The sequence below is a fragment of the Aulostomus chinensis genome, chromosome 11 (assembly GCF_037954235.1).
Source record: "Aulostomus chinensis isolate RoL2024-O1b breed Wild chromosome 11, RoL_Achi_v1.0, whole genome shotgun sequence".
Taxonomy (NCBI): Eukaryota; Metazoa; Chordata; class Actinopteri; order Syngnathiformes; family Aulostomidae; genus Aulostomus; species Aulostomus chinensis.
The window spans coordinates 12,723,452-12,743,984 of record NC_141330.1 but is presented as its reverse complement, the minus strand read 5'-3'; the positions used below and the strand labels follow the sequence as shown (position 1 = coordinate 12,743,984).

Sequence of the window (20,533 nt, the reverse complement as noted above, 5' to 3'; positions counted from 1 at the left end):
CAGCTGCCTTCCTCAATCTTCCCTCAGGTTTCCCTTGGTGACTCTTTATAGTGTGCAAAAGTGCAGTCTGCATGTGTGCCGGTGTGTCTGCGTGTGTTTATGTGTGTGCAAGTGGGAGTGTGTGAGTGTGTTTAGGAGGTGCTGTTTCCCACAGCCCTGATCTAATTCCGTGGTAACTCAATCTCCGTGTGAGCGCTTCCCGGCGAGTGTTCTCCCACCCGTCGACAGTCTCTCTCTCTGGCTGGCTGAGTGGCTGAGTGTGTCTGACAGAGGCCGGCTCAGTCCCATTGGACACCCTTACCCCTCACCCAGCCCCCCCACCTCCACCCGCCATCCATTCTACCCACCCTCCCATCAGGATTGATTTACTATGTCAACCGTTGGGGCTGTCGGCAGCAACGACGCTCGCAGCCGTGCCTGCATCCTGTGTGCACACCATCCTGACATCTTATACCTGTCATTCAACAACTGCTAATGTTTGTGTGTGTGTGTGTGTGTGTGTGTGTGTGCCCCTTGACATTTGCACGTATCATGAGCTACCTAAACTCAACGGAAGTCTAAGGTTTTTCTTGCATATTCACATGAACTACAAGATATTACGTAAGACAGAGAAAATGCCACCCATGCTGGTTGTAAATTGCTTGTCCCACGAAGGGAAATGTCTCCCAGACAGCTTCCATACAACAATGTTATCCTATGGGCCACAGCTTCCTGTCTGTCCCTTCTGGTTCAAGCCAGCACCCAGGCGCTATATTGGGCAGGGACCAGTCCAAGCCTGAGACCCATTCCTACCACAATGCAACCCCCCTTCTTATTCTCTACTTTCCTGCCTTTGTTGGCATCTATTCTCCCGGTGCTTTTTGGATAGGTAAAACCAGAGAGGATGTGTTGACTTCCTTGTTTCTTTGTTTAGCAATAGCTTTTTTTTTTTTTTAAACTTTGTGAGGACAGCTTTTCATATCATAATGCAGACACCAAAATCTCAGTAGAGATTGACTCAATTGGAGGAAAAACAATTCTCCAACTCCTGATGGAGCAGCTTTATGTATTGACTTGTTTGTTGAAACAACACAACGTGTAGACGACCTAAGGCACCCCAGGATGAATCAAATCGGTTTCATCCGTCTTTTACAATAGCGCACACTCCCTCGGCGCCCCCCCACCCCCCTCGACAATTATATTGTTCATGAGGTTTACCAGTATGCCCCCTCTTACCAGTTAACTTATGCAAGTCCACAAAAGAGGGAAGGCAGATCACAAGACTGGTTCCCAAATAAGCGCAACAGGAGACAGCACGTGATGTCCGCACAGAGAAAGGACCACGGAGTGAGCTACTTTTAAGGCCACACATTGTGTTGCCACAGGAAAAACATTGTTTGCATATCAATGGTGTGTGTGTGTGTGTGTGTGTGAGGTGGGGGTGTTGGAATCCAAATTGAAAAGTATCTCCATAAAGGAAATGACACAGCCTCCTTATGAATTATTTGTTGAGATCAGCTGTAGGAAATGATTATCTCGTTGGTGTGTGTGTCTACTATGTCGTACAAGACATGACGGGTGACTGCTGCAGGAAATCTACAACAGACCTGCCTCTGAAGGTCAACTAGCCCACATGAGTCCAAGGTTTATGGGGGGCTTTTGAGCAGTTTACTCAATGGTATTAAATCTATCAGCGACTATAACTCCTAATATCTAGACAGAAATGAGAAATAGAAAACCGCCAATTTATGGTGCGTCACAAGTTTATTTTAAAAAATCTGTCTTCTTTGCGACCCGGCTCCTTTCCCAGTGGATTCTCTGTGCCAGCTGTCTGCACTGCAGTAAAGTACTGCTTTCCCAAGCTCCGACCTGTGGGAAAATCTGTTGTGGCCAGTAATTGATTCCGCCCTGCCAGCCCCATTACTCTCCACTGCAGTCAAACTGCCAGTGATCTGCAGAAAGCCTGTTAGCACAGCCCCTCTACTCATTCTCTCTTTCCTCTCGCTCACACAAACATGCAGCAGTCCCACCCTGTCCTACGATTCTCTCCATTTCTACCTGTTTCTCTCTATTACATTATTAATGCTTTGAGATTTCATCCCTATTTCCAGTTTATTGCATGTATCCAGCTCTGATGCCCTTTTAATTAATTGTGTGATCTATAGCTCAGAAGTACAATAAAGTAACAAGTTTGGATTTATGCTTCCTAGCCATCCATCCATGAGCCAGATAAGAAGATAATACAATACCCTTCTGTCCTCTGTGCTGTAAACTGAGACCAGCTAACTGATAGTTAGCTTAGTACAATGAATGATTTTGGATGGTGTGAGCATACTTCTTTCAAACATCAAATAGATCATGTTTAGGATCTTAGTTTGTCCAGAAGTCATCATCCTCTTTTACAAAGTCTGCCATGATTAACATTAGTAGCAGTCACTCCCATCGTATGAGAGTGAAATCACTGCACCCAGTCAGAAAAGTAGTTCCAGCTAAGTGTGATTCCAAAATCTTAATACCTCAAGATTTTACATTGTTATTTTATTGCAGGTATTATACACTAGCATAGTAATGTTATTACAGGCAAAGATATTTTGGAGAAAAGTGTATTTTATGACTTTTGACGGAGGTATGCTAACCTGCCCATTCACCTGCATTCATCGCGCTAAGCTAACTAGCAGTCACTCCATGATGCACACACAGAGCAGAGAAGGGTCGCCAGCTTCTTGCCTGACTGTGGGGAGGATTTCTTGAAAATGGTTGACATGTTCCTTTAAAGTAATCCAGACAGTTTTCATGATCATGTTAGTAATCCTCGATCAGCTTGTTCTCTGTTAATCTCTCGTTGGCAGCATGTGAGCAGTCATACAGTAACATTGTCATTTCATTCCTTACTGGGATTTTCTCTGCTGGTCTGTGCATGATTTGTACAATGTTACTATCCAAGCTACTCCAGTCAAATGTTCGTGAGATTCAGGGATGATTGAACCTGACAGGGGAACACTCGCCAGTTTAGAGAGACGTCACAGATATGAATGTGTTTAGGCGACAAAACACACAAACACACCCGCACAAACACCCCCTTCCCTCCTCAGTTTGTCATGAAATATTAAGTGCTGTCATCTGCTGAGATGGCTGAGTTGCTTGTCACAGCCTAACCCTAACCACATGTCTAAATAAAGGTACCTCCCTCACCCCCCTACCCCTTCCTCTCCAATTAATCTTCAATTAGGGGTTCTGCTCTGTGCCTTCGCATCTGTGTTTCCAGTCTCGGCTCAGCAGGTGGGAGTATGGTGGTGGTGGTGGTGGGGTGGCTGAGTGTGTGAGTGACGGGTTATTTGAGGATTATCAGGCTCTCAGTCACACACAGCAGACATGTAAAGGATGCTTTCTGATATGCATATTCACATGACAACTGTTTGCTGTCTGATCACTTCTTACCCCATTAAATAGAAACTTGCATTTGAGCAATTATTTAGAAAACACTTTTTGAACTTCCACTTATTTAAATCTTTAGCAGGATGTTTAAGATGAACCTGTACAAAAATAATTATTCCATGTGAGATGCAGAGGGACTTGAGAGATCCAGCTGAGTGATTTATCAGGGACTGTCATGACTTTGGCAAGCTTTATATAACTGGCAGCTTAAGGGTGCACTTTCCCATGTTGTAAGGGGTCATGAGGCCACCCTCTAAGCACTTTTGTTTTCCACATACGAATTCCAGCCCACTGTTGGGGGATCTAAGAGTACATAAAAGGGAATCAGAGTTGTACAGTGTGCATCACTTTAGCTCCTGGTGAGCCCTCCACCCACTGCTCCTGGTGGCTATGTCCCATTGGCAGCTCTTTCCCTGTACTGACAGAACAAGCAGCTTCTCTGTGAGAGGCTGTCACCCCCCACCTCAACCTCACCCATCCTCCCTCCGCTGTACCGCCATCGGTGTGCTGCAAACCAGGAGCCTGAGGCGAAGGGAGCGTGGAGGATGAAGGGATGAGAGAGCAGATCAAAGCAGGAAGCATGAAAAAGCTCAAAGCACACAAGCAAGGGGCACCTCTCTGACCTCTGCCACACACACACACACACACACACACACACACACACACACACACACACACACACGCACAAACGCACACACATACATGAACGCACACTCTTCGTCCTGGGTATGCAGAACAGCCTGCGCCCACTCTGGCCTTTGGTGCTCCCTCATGCAGCAGCCATAGAGAAAGGCAAAGAGCAGGGGGCACATCCCTCAGATCATGTGAGCCTCTCAACAGATGGCTGAAACCTGCTGGGAACCAGATCTGAAGTGACGCCCCCTGTTGGTGTCCGAGCATGGTGGAACTCTGCATGAATACTCTGCATCTTTTCTGTATTCTACGAGGTGCAACAGACTTTTAGAATTCATTAGTTTAAACATATTCTATGGATTTCTTGTTTTGGCAAACTTAGGATACTTTTTGAAATCCAGTTGGAAAAAGAAAATGTTTGAAAATTAAAAGCATGCCGCAGCTGCATCGGTTCAAAAACAGTTTTGGATTCTCAGCCAAGCAAATTGGAGCTTTCTGAAAAATGATTCAATCAACTCTGGGTTTTGGTTCAAGAGTTAAATAGATTATGAATATGTCTGAGCTCCACTCCATGACAGCCAAAGGTTTTTAAGTGATCTCTGCATATAAGAGATTTATCCCGTACCTCAGGCCAAGGCTTATCCGCTGCAGCAATGAGGAGAAAACAGACTCAGAGCAGAAAAGTTCGCCGTCAAAGTGATCAGCTTTACCTGAAGTTTAAAACAAGTCTATAGTCAAATTTGCAAATTCCCCCTTGGCCCTAAGGATCTTCTGTCCATTATTCATGAGTCCTCAGGTTGGACCCTGGGAACAAGCTGAGCGAGGCCCTGTGTCAATACGAAACACTGGCCGCCACAATGGGCTCTGCCTCCAACTACACTGTTGACAGACACCAACACAAAGGAGCTGAAAGGGGTCCCCCTCCGTTCTCACACACACTGAAGAATGAGTCAGTGTGCTGCCGCTCAGAGCTGTGTTTGTACAGTATATACAGCTTTTGTCCGTGGCCTCTGTTCTCCCATCAATGGGGGTTGAAGTGTTGATGAAAACCAGAAGGAAAGGACTTCTCCGGGGCTGCCAGTTCATGTTCATTAGATGGCTGCCTGGCCTGCTGATGGCACCTGTATGGAGGGTGAGGGAACAACCAGTAATCGGCTTAAAGGAATGGTAAACAACATTCCCTCATATAGGGTAGCTCAGCCTCTTTGATTAGCACATAATAATTGAAGTTAATTAATAACTAATGCATTTAGACCACAAAAACTAATTCTGAGGCCATGTGATTGCCTCATTAAGGTCTTTTGTATGTCATTCAAGTTTCTCATTTTGCATAATACATGAAAAAAAAATGGCAAAGGCTGGATCCAGCAAATGCACCATGCTCTTAATTAAGATGAATCTGAGTGGATGTCTTTCTTCTAGAGCTAGAAAAGAGTGGGAGTAAATTGTGTTGGAAACCTGAAGCCACAGTTTTTTTCTTCTGTGATTTCATTTTAGAGCGATCAGCATGAAAATGAGCTCTCATGGGACATTGCTCGCTGTCAGCAGCTCTATGATTTTCTTTATTATTATTATGTAATCACGAGAGGTTTGCTATTTCAGTCTGAATTATTTTTGGCTCAGGATAAAACAGTTCTAATAAGATGCAAAACAAGTCTTTCCTCTTAAGTTTAGATAGTCTGACTTGCATATATGTGATTTACTAGCAGCCTTAAAGTGGATAATCTGTGTTTTTTCGGGCAGCAACAATAGATATTTCCATCATTTTGTCAATATACTTTGCTGTTTCTTTGTGCAAGCTTTCATATGGTAAAAAGCAATTTATAGCTTGAAGAAAATTTCAAATAATTTTTGCATGTACTGCTATGATCCAAAATATCCATAAGAGCCTAAGGAAAAGAAACCTTATGCACAATAGGAGGCATTGAGAGGAGGTTGGAAGAACTCCATTGACTTTAAAGCATTGAGGAGACATGTCACAGGGTGCTCATCTGATTTGCTCTGAGTATCAAATCTTGTCAGTGGAGTTGCTTTGATCGTCTCGAGATAATTACAAGTAGCATCCCGCCACCCATGAAGACTCAAATCAGATGTCTTTCCAGGTTTTGTCTTTTTTCCCATTTTGAAGTTTAAAAGCGGAAAATATTATGTACAAAATAGACACACTTTTCGCTGCAGTGCCGCTTAGAAAAATTAAATTAAACTGAACACACAGGCCTTTGGCTGCCTAGCAATTCCGGGGAAGGACAAACATGAGGCCTTGTAGTGTGCTACTAAAACCACTAGAAGGCAGTGAAGAGTAATCTAAAGAAACCAACTGATATTTGATTTCACACACACACACACACACACACACACACACACACACACACACACACACACACACACACTGCAACTTCAAAAACTGTAACAGTTTTATTTGCCAGTAAAAGTGTAGTTGTGAATATTTAAAAAAAATGTTTAAACCAAGTTTTATAAGATAAAAAGCAGAGCTATGAATGAGCAGAAAAAAGTTGTAGACATTGAAAAGATATTTAAATAGTACAATATTTCGAGTTCATTCTGTTTGAACATTATGAGCAGATCATCAATAAAATACGCTTTCCACAGACGCCACCTACTGGTCAGAGCCAGTGATTCCATTCATCGAGAGGAAATGATGCTCCCTCAAAAGGAGGGATTTTAACCTTTCTGAATACTTCTTCGTTGTACTGAGACTTGGGGCTTATTTAAAGCACTGTATAAATTATTTTTCTCTAAGATGAGGTTATTGATGTAGTTTCCAGTCCAACTAGGTTTTTTTTAACATATATGGCATGATATCTGAAAGAATTGCTGCACTACCAAACAAATGCACAGTAAAATGGAATTGATTGATTGAACAGGGAATGTTCCATAGATATGGAAAAGAAATATTGATAAAAGTATCAGATACCTATGTTTTGGAGAAATCAGAATATTTTCAGTGAAAGCAAGCATACTGAATTTTAATTTGAGGTTTTTTTCAATTGTTTAGTCAGTCTCAAACGTTTAATGGTTTAGAATAGAATTAAATAAAAATCTCGCCTTGCCTCAATGGATTACTCGTTCAAAAAAAAATCTGCCCAAGTTGCATTTACTGTTACATATTCATATTTGCAGGCCTATTTATGTGTTTTTAATTATTTAGTTACTGTTTATTCTCTTTATTTTATTATAGGTGGAATTACATTTAGCCGATTAGCTAAATAATGCACCATGTACCCGGTTTTCAAAGATGTCTGTGAATGTTATTTATCCGATAAAGTCACACAAACACACACACACACACACACACACACACACACATTTTTACTCCCATTCACATAAATCACACCGACTCCCGACTGATTGACGACCCGCCCACTAATCCGATCATTTCCATGGCAACTTTAGCGCCTGCTTCTGATTGGTAGCCCCCAAATTACACACGTGCTTAACCGGGCTTCAAATATGAAACTTGCGGTCTGCTTCGGTCTGCACGCGCTCCTCCACTCCCGGGAACATCTTGTAGCTGTCTGAGCTTCATCACCTCCATCATGGTCGAGCAGTTCGTTGGAACCTGGAAGCTGACTGCTAGCGAGAACTTTGACGAGTACATGAAGGCCATAGGTGAGGTTTGAAGCGGTCTCCTGACACACCTGTTGCTGCAGTGTGAGTAGGCGTGTGTGAGGTAATCAAGGCTTACGTTTTGCAGGTGTGGGTTTCGCTACCCGCCAAATGGGCAACATGGCCAAACCCAACCTGGTGATAAGCGTGGATGACGCGGGGCTCATCTCGATGAAGTCCCAGACTACTTTCAAGACCACGGAGATCAAGTTCAAACTGAACGAGGAGTTTGACGAGACGACTGCAGACGATCGGAAAACCAAGGTGAGGTTTCTATTTCAATTAAAGATCTCGGGTGGAACACAGAAGCTGTAACACGCGTGACTTCCAGACGCTGATCACCTTTGAAAACGGGAAGCTGGTGCACAAACAGACGTGGGACGGAAAAACTACAACACTGGAACGAGAGCTGCAGGACGGGAAACTAACAGCTGTAAGTTTTTTTTTATCTTTGAGTTGTGTAAACTAAAATATCAAGACCTCAAACGCTTGACGTGTCTTCACAGAAATGTGTCATGGACGATGTGGTTGCACTGAGGACCTATGAGAGGGAGGCCTAACTCCTGCCTGCAGCCATCCAAGTATATGTAGTTGGACTACAAGTTTCCCAAATACATCTTGCTAATAAAGTCTGTAACCATCCAACTGGCTCCCTTCATTGGATTTTTTTTTTTTTTTTTTAAATGAACTCCTTCATACCACTCTCCCCTGGTCAAGTTTCCATGACTGGAAAGAATTGTCAATGAACTTACTGGAGCATGGCTCCGCTTTCTACAAGCATACCAGTGTGCTAACTTGAAACCAATAGAATCGCCCAGAGGTCATAAGATCGGATGAAGTACCATGTGCTAAATCAATACTCAAGTCTCACACTGACTTTAACAAAAGTTGGCCAAGCTTTAGTCTCCAGCAAGAAACACTTGAACCAGTTCAAAGTTACTCACGATCAAGCTGCACGGGTTCTTTCTGCGCTCACAATGGGCTTTTGTTCTGACAAAAGCTACATGTCCTAATATCAGAGCAGTCTCTTGTGACAAGGGGGGTGGCGAGGCCAAATCCCTGCTCGGGGTTATAACGGTGACCTCATTTGTGCCAGCAGGCCTCTTATCTTGGATGCACAGATGTGCTGTTCAAGCAAGTGCACATAATTTGTGTTAATTAGGGTTCTGTGGGGCAGTAGGCTGAGGCCCAAATTGTTCAAGCTATGGTGGCGGAGAGCAACCAGTTCTTCTAATGAGGCAAATTTGCAGCGTGCCGACTTCGGTACATCTTTACTAAGTCGAGAGGGGAAAATGGTTAGGGTGTGCAGAACTTTTGGTCTTGTTCATTAAATGTACAGCAAAAAACTGTTCCACAGTTGGACTTGCATTAATTACAGAGGGAGCAAAGTCTTAACTCCTTCAGGGTTCATATGACCATGAAAAGCTAGTCATTAAATATGAAATGGTGATTCATTGACTTGGGATAAAAAAAAGCCTGAATTTTTTTTTTTTAATTAATGGAAATATGCTTCAAATACACCAGCATGTAACCATATGTCTAATCAATTTAGTGTTTTTTTTATAGTGTTAATCCAAACGCATTTAGCCTTTTTTAATTGAATTTTTTATTTTAGTAATGTTTGGATGTTACCAAGTAGACTCATACCTGTTGTGTTTAATTAGTTCTAAGTGAATACATATAAGTGTTTCGTTCAAACAAGCGCTTTCTTAAAAGAAATATGCAGGTTCATTTGAATTATTACATAAATCGATGTTAAAGACCTAAATGACATAATCTGACTGCGGGCTTTGTGTCGCAGCACCGCCTCTGTTGTGGCTGTTGGTCTGTACCACTCTGTAGTTTTAGAGGGGGGACGGATTAAGTCTCGAAAATGATACATTATTAAAGATGATGGGCATGTTGTCATTGCTCGTATTACGCCGACATGTATAATAAACGACAAAACTAAATTTGTTATCAATTACGTCTTTTTCATGTATTCTAATTATCCTCGTTGTAGATGACATGATCCAATTTAACGTCGTACGTGACGCGTCGCCATCATCAAATATGGCTGACAACGAAAACACAAACATGGAAGTCGATAGGAATGAACGTTACTTTAAGGAAGCTCAGCCACTTAATAAAGATATTTCGCAGCGGTTAGACAACCAGACACACGCCGAAGGCAGGAAAGAAGCAGGTGACAGCGGCGGAACGGCGGAGTACTGCGAGAAGCTGAAGGCGTGGATATGGCAGTACTACACGGGCTATGTGACCTGGCAGAGCTGGCTGGCAGCGTCAGCCATGTCCTACCCCTGTTATTTACATTCAGCTAGCGGGGCGCCGACGCCACATCTCGATTTCAACACTCACAACTGGTACAACAGTCAGTTAGGTTTTCCGTCGTCTCCCCATCCGCTAGCCGTCACCTCTCCAGGTAGCCGGGCAGGTGACCACGCTGGCCCGGCAGCGGTGGCAGCCCAGCCTCAGCAGCACCTGCAGGAGAATGGAAACGCCCGTAGACCAGGTACCACGGTTCCCACGGCAGCGGGAAAAGAACTATTAAAAAATATTAATAAAACAAAACGCTTGAGTTTCAAAATGGGTTTTTCAAGGCGCGATAAGTGCCGGATTTTTGAGTCTGCTGCTAAGTTTTCAGTAAATTAGGTTGCACCGCAGCTACACTTAAATAGATTGATTCACAGCAAGTACAGCTGCTCAGTCGTGCAGCTAGAGAAAGGAGGGAGTGATAAATAGGAATACAAATTGAGTAAAAATGAAAGGATCAGAAATGTGCTGCATGAAATATACACAAAGACTATGGAATATATACACACACTTACAGATTCACAGAGGAGCAAACATTGGAAGTAAAATGAAATATGAACTAGCAACATTTGAGTCGAATTATTTGCCCAATGGGATATTTTTGGCTGGTAATGTACCTGTTTGACTCAGACTTTGCTCTTTTACGTGCCAGGTCGAGAGTATAGTATTCCCTCACCTCTCCAGAGACTGCTGGCTGAAATGGTTGATTTCTTCATCTTGTTTTTCATTAAAGCAACCATTATCATCAGTATTATGCACCTAAGTGGAATCAAGTAAGTCTGTGTCACGCCTTTGTTTATTGGCAGTGATAATATTGCAGTAAATCTGTGTTTAGTTGAGCTTTTAATTCGTACGAATGATCACAATTCTGCCATTCTTTGATTTTATACCATAGAAATATTCCTCTTTCATTTTCAGGGACGTTTCCAAGTTTGCCATGCATTTCATTGTGGAGGAAATAGATGAGGACACATCGATGGAGGAGCTGCAAAAGATGATGCTCGTTGCCCTGGTGTACCGGATATTAGTGTGCTTCTATGAGGTAAGACGCCACATCGAGCATGAAGAGGGGTTATGAGTCCTGACAATCACTGCCCAGTTTATTCTGCTCAATACGGTCATATGCTTTGGGTCATCTGTGTCTGTTTGCTGGATCACACAAAAAGTACAAGGTTGAATTTCAAGGAAGAACGAACACAATTTTGGTTGGCTGGAGTTGATGACATCACATCCAGAGTGGGAGAAGGTGTTGAATTGTTCAACTGTCAAAAAGTAGAAAAATCTGTCTTCTTCCACACACTCTATTTAACTATAAAGTCTCACACATTTACACCATGACCCTTCACGTTGAAGGAGTAAATTCCATCAGCATAAACATTTCCACTGATTTATCAAGCAATTTCACGTTGACCACGGTGAGTAAAAACGAACCTTGAACTCAGTCGTGTTTTTGATAATCCGGCCCTCTCATGTATGTTAATCAAGCAGCCAAAATATTTGCAGCACCAGTTCCACGCCACTGCAAACTACAACACCGACAATGTAGATCAGTAATCTGAGTGTCAATCAAAACTGAACATGCCACATTTGTAAAGTCCAACTTTTATGGCAGAGCCGTTACAGAGGATACGATAGAGCTTTACCTTTACCCTGCAGCGACATGTACGTGTCATAGCAGCAGCAACAATGATGCACAGAGACAAGGAAAGATTATAAACTAGCGCAAGAATGTAAGGATATTGAAATACGAATAAAATGAAGTAACAGCAGGTCTGTAATATACAAAACGCACCGCGTGTGGCCCACATTATGTGAAAGCAGGGCTTGAATGGCCTGAGGTGCGGCTCAGTCAACACCAGTTGTCAAGAATCTCTAATCATACATTGGTCACAAAAATGAGTTTTGGTTAGGCGAAATTAAGAGCTTACCCATGCATAGCACGTCACGTCAATGCCAGCGTGCAATTATGTCCCTCAAATTGTTGCTGTGATTTTTTTTGTTGACATAATTTTTATGGCACAAATTTGGTGAAAAAAATTAAACCATTTTAGGTCAATAAGAATCGGGGAAAATGGAGAAAATCCCACATTAAAACACCAAGACCCTGAGGAACACCACAGAAAAAATATTGCTGTGATTTAGAATAGAAAATGTTTGATATTTTGAGATTTGGTTGCTGGTGACAGCTGCAAAAAGTGCCAGGAGACCCTGAAAATGCTGAAAAAGTGTTTGAATTTGAGTGAAGAAAAGGTGTAGGAACTCTGGGACTGTGCTAAAATTTAGAATAACGATGCTGAGTTCCTGCTCAGCTGAAACCAGATGTCATACAAGTCAGTCTAAACGGAATAATGGGTTCCATCCTTGCTGATGTAAGTGCACCTCTCTGTTTGCCCTCAGATTGTGTGTATTTGGGGAGCTGGAGGAGCCACTCCAGGGAAGTTTCTAATTGGACTCCGAGTTGTTACATGTGACTCATCAGTTCTGGTTCAGCCCAACAGGGTACTTGTAGTACCTGCAACTAATGTCTCTCTATCTGCGTGAGTAGCTCATTTTGATCTCTCTTCAGTTTCGAACACTGAGAACGCTTCTCTCTGACGGATCTCTTCCTCTGCAGATCGACCGTCCGAGCCTTGAACAAGAACTTTTCAATTGCCTTCTTTTTCCCGGCCTTCATCACGCTTCTGTTCTTTCAGCACAACAGGACTGTGTATGATATGGTTGCTGGTACTATTGTTGTCAAGCGCTCCAGGGTCAGATGACGCAGAGGAACCCAGAATAGAGTCCCACAACTTGGAGCAGGCACTATGAGGTGGTTTTGGGAAGAAAAAAAAAAAAAGCCTGCAGAACTCCTTTCAAATGTGTTGTCAGAAGCAGCAGGAGCATCACGATGGCGGCTGAGGGTTTGGCTTCAGACAGCTCCAGCCGGGGTTAGGTTTGTCTCTGACACACACCTAGTGCTGCTGCATGTGTCCATGCTGCTTTCAGATTCATTCCTGTGCCAAATGTACATGACTTGAAGATGGGAAATGATCTGCTACATTTTCATTAACACAAGATTTGCCTCTTTTTTATTAAACACAGAATCGGGATTGAATGTCACAATATTAAAATTGCTAATCTTGCATTTATGAGATTATAGCATCAGTATGTAAATCTTTGTATTAAAATCTTGTCTTAACACTTCAACAGTTAAGATTTTTGAGTTCTTGACCCGCCACTGGAAAAGTGTTGCACCTCGCTCGGATCCTCAGCTGCTCAAGTACCGTTTGTTAAAGGCACATTCCATGTATTGAAGGAACGTTAACAGTTACCCTCCATTTCTCTGACTGTGTGTGTGTGTGTGTGTGTGTGTGTGTGTGCGCGTGCGTGCGTGAGGAAAAAAATGTATTACACAGTTTGTATGATTGACTTTTTTTGCGTTTAATTAAATGAATCCATCACTAATTCCCTGCATGTTTTGTAAATCATATGGCTTCTTTAGATGATGTCTGCTCTTTGATATTTATTTTGATACAAATGGAATAACCACAGAATATTGTATCTTCGATTTTTTTTAACAATGCATATTGCAGCTTATGACCTTTAAAGTTAAATATCAGGATGGAAATGTGTGTTTGAATTTAAATAAAAGAATGAAACTTAATGAGGGAGTAGATTCAAACAAAACTCCTACTGAAGAAACCCTCAACGACTCCACCTTCTTTCTACAGGTTTATAGACTCAAACTAAACTGCAATGAGCATTTTATTCAGGGTTTCATGAAAAAACTCTGATAGATTTTGAAAATAGAAATATCTTGGTCTGGGAAAGTATTTGAAAAAGACATAATTTCTGAAATGTAGAAAAACTCCAGGAGATTTGCTTCACAAATATTAGAATGTTGACTTAAGATCGACTGAGAGAAACCCCTGGTTGACACTGATTGATGTTGAGTTTATTCATGTGTAAACAGACATTTTAAAGAATGTGGACATGAAACTGTTAACGCAGGTGTGATAAAGTCATGGAAAATGTTAAAACCATGGTTACCTGATTACTTACCTGGCCTGATGAGGCCTGCGATCATGTTTCACTCAGTCTCACAGTCTGGACCCCGGCCCTGCATAACGGATCACTTGTATTTAGAGGCTTTATTGTGGCCAATTACACAACTTGACATACAGAACATGAAAACAGTTCTAAGTGTGAGTTTGCACAACATCTCAAGGTAAAGATGAATTTTGAAGGTTTATGCTCTGTTGGTGTAGAGATCGTAAAAACAGTAGGGTGTGAGTGCAAGTTTTTATTTACACACCTTACACTCGAGAGGTCATTCGAAGTACTTTACAAACAAGTTAAAGAAGGGATTTAAACAAAACACGGTGAAATAAAAATACATTTAAAAACAATATTTCAGGTGGGATGAGTAGTAATGCAAATGCGTTTGAATCAAATAAGAATAAAAATAGCAGAAAAAAATTTATATTAAAGTCGCAACTTGACCTGTGACGACTGCATCAGGGACCAGTCTAAGTTCTACAGAGAGCTGAGTCCAGCAGTTTGCAGAATAAAATATTCACATCCTTGGTTTTAATTCCAGCAGTTGACCAGCGGCAGCAGATATGACTCACCTACCAGCGCTACACACGTAAATAGACCTGATATATTGGGCTCTGACTCTTTGACAGGTAGCAGGGCCTCAAATTAAGTTCTATATTTAGCTGCAAGCCAGTGCAAAGACATAAGAATCATGAAAATGTGTTTTTATGTCTCGGTATTCGTCAGTTTAAGCAGGCAGCAGTATTTGGGAGGAGCTGTTATATCTAGCAGTCTGTTCACGAAGGCACGCAGGACCGAGCGATCACAGCCTTAACTTTGACTTTGGCGCCACCTAGTGTAAGTAGTCGCGCAGGGATCAGGCTGTAAGGATTTCAAAAGAGAAAAAAGTACTCGAGCACTGGTAAACACCTGTGTGATCATCATTTATTATCAGGGAGAGTCAGGAGGACTTTTCTGGCTCATTCCTATGTTGGAGGAGGCTGTGGAGGTGCCAGTTGTTGGCAAGCGTTGGCATGGTGATTGTATTAAGGCCCGCTAAGTGGCAGCTTCCGTTGACAGCCACAGATGGTACTCCCAGATTACATCGTGACCCCCCCCCACACACACACACACACACATACACACACACACATGCTGCTGCCATGCACCATGCCATTACAGGAGGCAATGGAATAATATAACTCACCATTGTGAAGGGCTTCAGTGAGGAGTGGAAATGTGTGGGCAGACACCACCCACCACCACTATTAATGTCCTGTATACTGATGAGTGCAGCGCTATTTGTAGGCCTGTTTGTAGTCTATTTCTGTATCGACATGCTCCGGCTGCTGTCCAGAGAGAATGTGCTGGAGGAAGAATTTTAGAAAAGCACAAGGGGACACTCATCATTATAATTTATGACAGACCACTGGGTGAAACTACCTCATATTGTAATAAATCACTCGAGTTAACAACTTGCACTCATTTATAGACTAATCAATTATGTGAATCAAAGAGAGAATTGACCTTGTCTTTATAATAATAAATAAGAATAATAATGTGGCGCTGGTGGAACTAATTCATGCTGCAGCAGACGATAGAAATCTTTTTTTTTATAGTTATTACTGTAGGATAAGAGAAAGTATAGTATCAAATAGTACGATTTTTAGTTTTCATGTAAGGATATTTCCCTCCATTCTCTAGAGTTTGATGTCACGCATGACAAATCTAGTTCCTCTCTGCCACATGGCGTGCCATACGGCATCGACTTGGTGAAGCATGCAGCCTGCCACCCTCTCTGGCTCTTTTAACAAGGGAGTCATCTCTAGGCAGCATGAAGAGCTCACAGCTTTCTCTGACAGCCATGTGTCTGTCTGTGCAGACCCCCGTACAGGGCAGAGGGGGGAAGGTAAACAGTCTGGACTCAACCAGATATCTTTTTATTTAAATGATGATGAAGTTTATATCCTTGGAGTACTTCACTAGAACTTCTACTACTGATGCTGAGGAGCAGGGCAGCAGGTTCCAGATGTTTTCAAGAAGGGAGGGCTGTTGGGTGTTCCTCACATGGAGTTTGTTGGTATTTTCCCCTCAAGTAGGCCAATTACAGGCTGGTGGGCTGTGGGGGTATATTTAAAAGCAAACTCGAGACCTATCTTTTAATCTAGTTTTTACTTGAACAGTGTATGTATCGTTTGCTCACTTCCATGTTCTTTTACGCAGCTCATATATGCCCCTGATTCTTTTTTTTTTATTAACCCTTTGTACTTTCAATTTAGCTTTTATTCTGTTAAATTTACTACCTCGAACAAATTTCATATAGTCATGTTATTTTAGATATTTTAACGTGGTTATTCATTACTTGTATTAATTACTTTAGCAAATTATTTTAATCCTACCCCTGGTGTTTCCACGGTCTCCCAGTTTCTTTGTTTTAATGATGATATTATCCATGTTGGTGTTTTGGTGGGTTTGACAAACTTTGTACAATAAAACAGTTGTATGAAAAGTGCTGTATAAATAAAGTTAGATCTTTTTGGTCACCTGGAGGGAGAGAAGATCCTCCAACGCTAGAAAGGCCCTGAGATGTGAGGTTGACACAAACCCTCAACATTTACACACCAGTTTACTGCTGCGTTTTACGCTCTGTATTACATATGAGCACTTGTTTTTATTTACAAGCCCAATCAAACGTGCGTGCGTGCGTTTGTGCGTGCGTGCAGACGTCCCATCATCACTGCACCGTTTGACTATACTGCCTTTTTACAGTGGCTCTAAATTATGAATGAACTCATATCTAGGCTAGTGAATAAATAAGAGTGAGTACGATATGAATAAACTCATTTTCCAGAATAGTATGCTAACTCAGGCAGAGCCTCTGTGTGCCTCTGAGTTCATTTTGCTGCTATAAAAATAGATATGAATACGAGGCGAGTACAAATCCAGGATGAGTGATGAAGAAAAGGCCAGCATGATGAGGGGGAGCAGTGTATGGTATTCTACATTCAGGACGTTTTCTATGAAACAACAGTAGGTTTCTGGGGGATTTCTGCCTAAAGCGATGAAAGTTGTCTTGACAACCATGGAGGATGTGTTTACCACACAGCATTTTCTCCTCTTTTTTAGTATAGTATTGTTGTAAAGGAAAGTCAGACAAAATTTATGTAATGAGGAAATGAAAAACGTAAAATGGGAAAATATATCGGGTGGCACGGTGTTGCAGTGGTTAGCGCTGTTGCCTCACAGCAAGACGGTCTGAAAGTCTGAAATTTGTCGCAAGAAATCACCGATGATTCCAAACATAGGATGACAGCATCAACTCACCTGCTTCACCCAGATTACCAAGTGACAAAATCGGCACAATCAACTCATTTTACCACGCTGATGAGAACAAACGAATCACGATGTAGTTAATTGCATAAACAAACAAACAAAAAAAAACTGCAATGGGTGACCTTATAGAAAGCAAAAGAGTTGTGTTTCCTCAATCAGACCTAAAGCCAACCCTCACACGCTCAGTATTCCTGACTGACAGGTGTGTCTGAGTTTAATGATGTAACCGTCTTCTCTGTAAACTCCCTGCTGATCTCCAGGAGCCTTGAATTTCTGTGCATGCTCTTCAGTCTCTTCAGGGGCTCCAGAGTCTTGCAATATTACTGCAAATATTGCAGTAATAGGATTAAAGGAAGTTTCCATAATACTTAGGATAATAATAAACACAATATGAAGGTGAACTCATCTTTTCATTGCAGACATCATCGAGGTATATGTCCCTCTTTGAACTGCACTAACACAGAAGCCCACATACTGCCCTCTGTTGCTTTCATGTGGTACTGAAGTAGGCGGGGATGGGGTGGGGGGGTGGTGGTCAGAGGTCAACGAGGTCATTTAAATAATGGCTGGGTTGCTCGCTTGAATACCCTGATTAGAGTGGAAGAAAACCATCCGTACGGTGAAATTACACCGGAGACTCAAAAATATCTCACATGTTATTAAATGTGAGAGATAATAATATTAAGGGAGGTTTTCTTTGGACTCACTTGTCTTTCATGTGTTAGCCGTTAAACCACCCACGAAATCTCTGGGTGAAGATCTTTGGAAAGTACTGATTAACAATCTGTAATTCTGCTGCCTGGCTGCACACGGAGCTCAGTATTTTTCCACAATATTTGGCATCTTTTCTGATACATTTGGTTCATTTATTTGGACAAAACTTCCTCAGTGGCTGTAGTCCTCCTACACAAATCACTCCCGCCCAGTCGTTGCCGAAACTATGTTCTGGAGATGTGCGTAAGCAGTGACTTTCTATTTTCGGCTGAATGAAACGACTCTTGGCGCTTAGACTCAGGATGAAACCTGTTTTGTTCTGCTGAAATGGGCTTCTACCACATGCAGAGTGTCTACATCCTACAGAAGATTTTGCTTAATTGTATCAGTAAAAGTACAATGTGGTTGAAAAATGGGACGTTGGAGTCATCTGTTATTTGTCTATTATGAAAGAACGCTGTTTTTCACAGAAACATGATTGAAACTGTTTTATTTGAGGGAAGAAATTCAGAAAAGAGCAACACTAAGACAAGACAAGGTAAGAGGAGAAAAACAAGATGAGAGAAGACAAGATGACACAAGACAAGGAAAGACAAGTCAAGAAAAGATACGAGACAACAAGACAAGTTAAGGTAAGAGGAAGCAAGACAAGGAAAAATGAAAGATAAGATACTATAAGATAAGATTTTATTTCACATGTTATAGCAGCAGTAACACTTAGTGTAGGACAGTCTATACAAACCATGACAAATGTGATAAAGAATAAATTTACACTCTATCTATCTATCTATCTATCTATCTATCTATCTATCTATCTATCTATCTATCTATCTATCTATCTATCTATCTATCTATCTATCTATCTGACTATCTATCTATCTATCTATCTATCTATCTATCTATCTATCTATCTATCTATCTATCTATCTATCCAGCGCTTCACCCATGAATTTAGCTTTTAGGTGTTTTATACCACCATATTTTTACTTTTACAAAACCATATCCTGAAATATGTGAATGAAAAGCTGCAACCTTAGAACGACCTTGATATAAAAAGGACGGTTTCCTTTTGCTTCCCTTAAAGAGGGATCAATTTACTTGAGCCTCATCATCACACATCATTAGTTTCATCTTTAATTCAAGGACTAGTTGTTCAAGGTCATTTTCAACGACAGCACTCGGCCCTTTTCAATTAGGACTACAATTGTCAATCTATAAATTTTGGCCCTTAGACAATTGTTGCTCATCAGGAAAGAGAAAATGATCTAATGTTCTCTCACACACAAATGTATGCATCCGAACTGATATATGAGGTCACTCGCCGTTTGGATCTATCCATCCCATACCCCTTTCATGAACTGCTGAATTCACTGGTTTTCAATAGGCTCTTTCACCGTGTCATGCTACACCACCATTGAGCTACAGCCACGTTGCCACCCATCTTTCTTAATGGGGACTGGAGACTGTGGAGCTGCCTTGTTGCCATGGCAGCAAGCGCTTTCACATTCTCCCCACATAGCGTGGAGTGTGCATGTTGTTCCTTCCAAACTGGAGCGCGCCACAGCAGAGACAGGTCTGCTCTCAGAGAAGACCCAGCCATGCAAGGTTGTTTACCTCCCACTCTGATAGCAGATGCCCTCATAATGCCCCCCCCCCCCCCCCCCACAGACACGCACACACACCACACTTACCACTCTCTTTTATCAATGCATAGTGTTTCCCCATTGGCTGTTCTCCTGTGTTCTGTTGGTATAGATACAGCAGAGAGCTTTGATTGCTCCCATTTTAGAATTCCTCAGGCTTTGTTGTGTGTCTCTGTGTTGTACTTGTATCATTTTTCAAATAACAATTCATCCCTTTACAATGTTCTCAAGCTTTTTCATATTCTAGACCCTCAAATTGATTCTCGTGAGCTGGGGACCATGACTTGGGTGATTTTCTTCAATGCAAACTTTTAACCTCTCAGGACATCCGGTTGGGGCCGAGTTAAGATGTCGTTTGCAAGGAATTTAAGACGACCTTGCATCTGATCTGACCAAAAAAATACCAGTTTATCTATGCTTACAAGTCAGATTTTGTTAGTCTTACTGCTTTGCAAAATACGTGTGTTAGGGAGCAAGACATTACCCCTAAATTTGCAAAAAAAAGTTACCAAATAATTAACAAGACGTTACCTGAAAAATTTAGGATGAACAAAATGCAAAACATTTGAGAAAATCTGTGCCTTTTTTGGAAACATTTGTGAATGATTTTGAAATGCATACAGAAACCATTCCCAGACTTTTAAATAGAAATTTAATTCAATTATTCCTCATTTTGATGAGGACCCTCTAATCCTCTTGGAACACTGGGGGCCCCCCACACCCCTCTTTTAAAAACCTTGACTCACAGTATGGTAATATAATTAAACATGCTTGTTAATACATCACGATACAATACTTGAAATGTATTTTTGTACTCTCGCCCAAAAAGAAGCTTGAAT

At 41.7% G+C, this 20,533-nt stretch overlaps 2 protein-coding genes across 2 annotated transcripts; both read left to right on the top strand.

Moving 5' to 3' along the window:
- The first annotated feature begins 7,521 nt into the window (after positions 1–7,521).
- On the top strand, positions 7,522–8,319 carry fabp4b (fatty acid binding protein 4b). Its single transcript, XM_086217234.1, has 4 exons — positions 7,522–7,677; positions 7,763–7,938; positions 8,006–8,107; positions 8,181–8,319. Exons 1-4 carry the CDS (start codon positions 7,605–7,607, stop codon positions 8,232–8,234), a joined length of 405 nt encoding a protein of 134 aa, XP_086073360.1. The 5' UTR covers positions 7,522–7,604; the 3' UTR covers positions 8,235–8,319.
- Positions 8,320–9,708: 1,389 nt separating this feature from the next.
- Positions 9,709–12,834, top strand: fam8a1b (family with sequence similarity 8 member A1b). Its single transcript, XM_086217233.1, has 5 exons — positions 9,709–10,186; positions 10,640–10,760; positions 10,906–11,029; positions 12,385–12,524; positions 12,602–12,834. Exons 1-5 carry the CDS (start codon positions 9,727–9,729, stop codon positions 12,744–12,746), a joined length of 990 nt encoding a protein of 329 aa, XP_086073359.1. The 5' UTR covers positions 9,709–9,726; the 3' UTR covers positions 12,747–12,834.
- Positions 12,835–20,533: the final 7,699 nt, after the last annotated feature.

What these genes read in the sequence shown, in the direction of transcription:
- fam8a1b (XM_086217233.1), top strand. Translation starts at nt 9,727, where the DNA reads ATGGCTGACAACGAAAACACAAACATGGAAGTCGATAGGAATGAACGT. An exon ending in TGGAAACGCCCGTAGACCAG is followed by an intron (nt 10,187 to 10,639) that starts GTACCACGGTTC and finishes TTTACGTGCCAG; the next exon opens with GTCGAGAGTATAGTATTCCC. An exon ending in ATGCACCTAAGTGGAATCAA is followed by an intron (nt 10,761 to 10,905) that starts GTAAGTCTGTGT and finishes TTTCATTTTCAG; the next exon opens with GGACGTTTCCAAGTTTGCCA.
- fabp4b (XM_086217234.1), top strand. Translation starts at nt 7,605, where the DNA reads ATGGTCGAGCAGTTCGTTGGAACCTGGAAGCTGACTGCTAGCGAGAAC. An exon ending in CAGACGATCGGAAAACCAAG is followed by an intron (nt 7,939 to 8,005) that starts GTGAGGTTTCTA and finishes CGTGACTTCCAG; the next exon opens with ACGCTGATCACCTTTGAAAA. An exon ending in AGGACGGGAAACTAACAGCT is followed by an intron (nt 8,108 to 8,180) that starts GTAAGTTTTTTT and finishes GTGTCTTCACAG; the next exon opens with AAATGTGTCATGGACGATGT.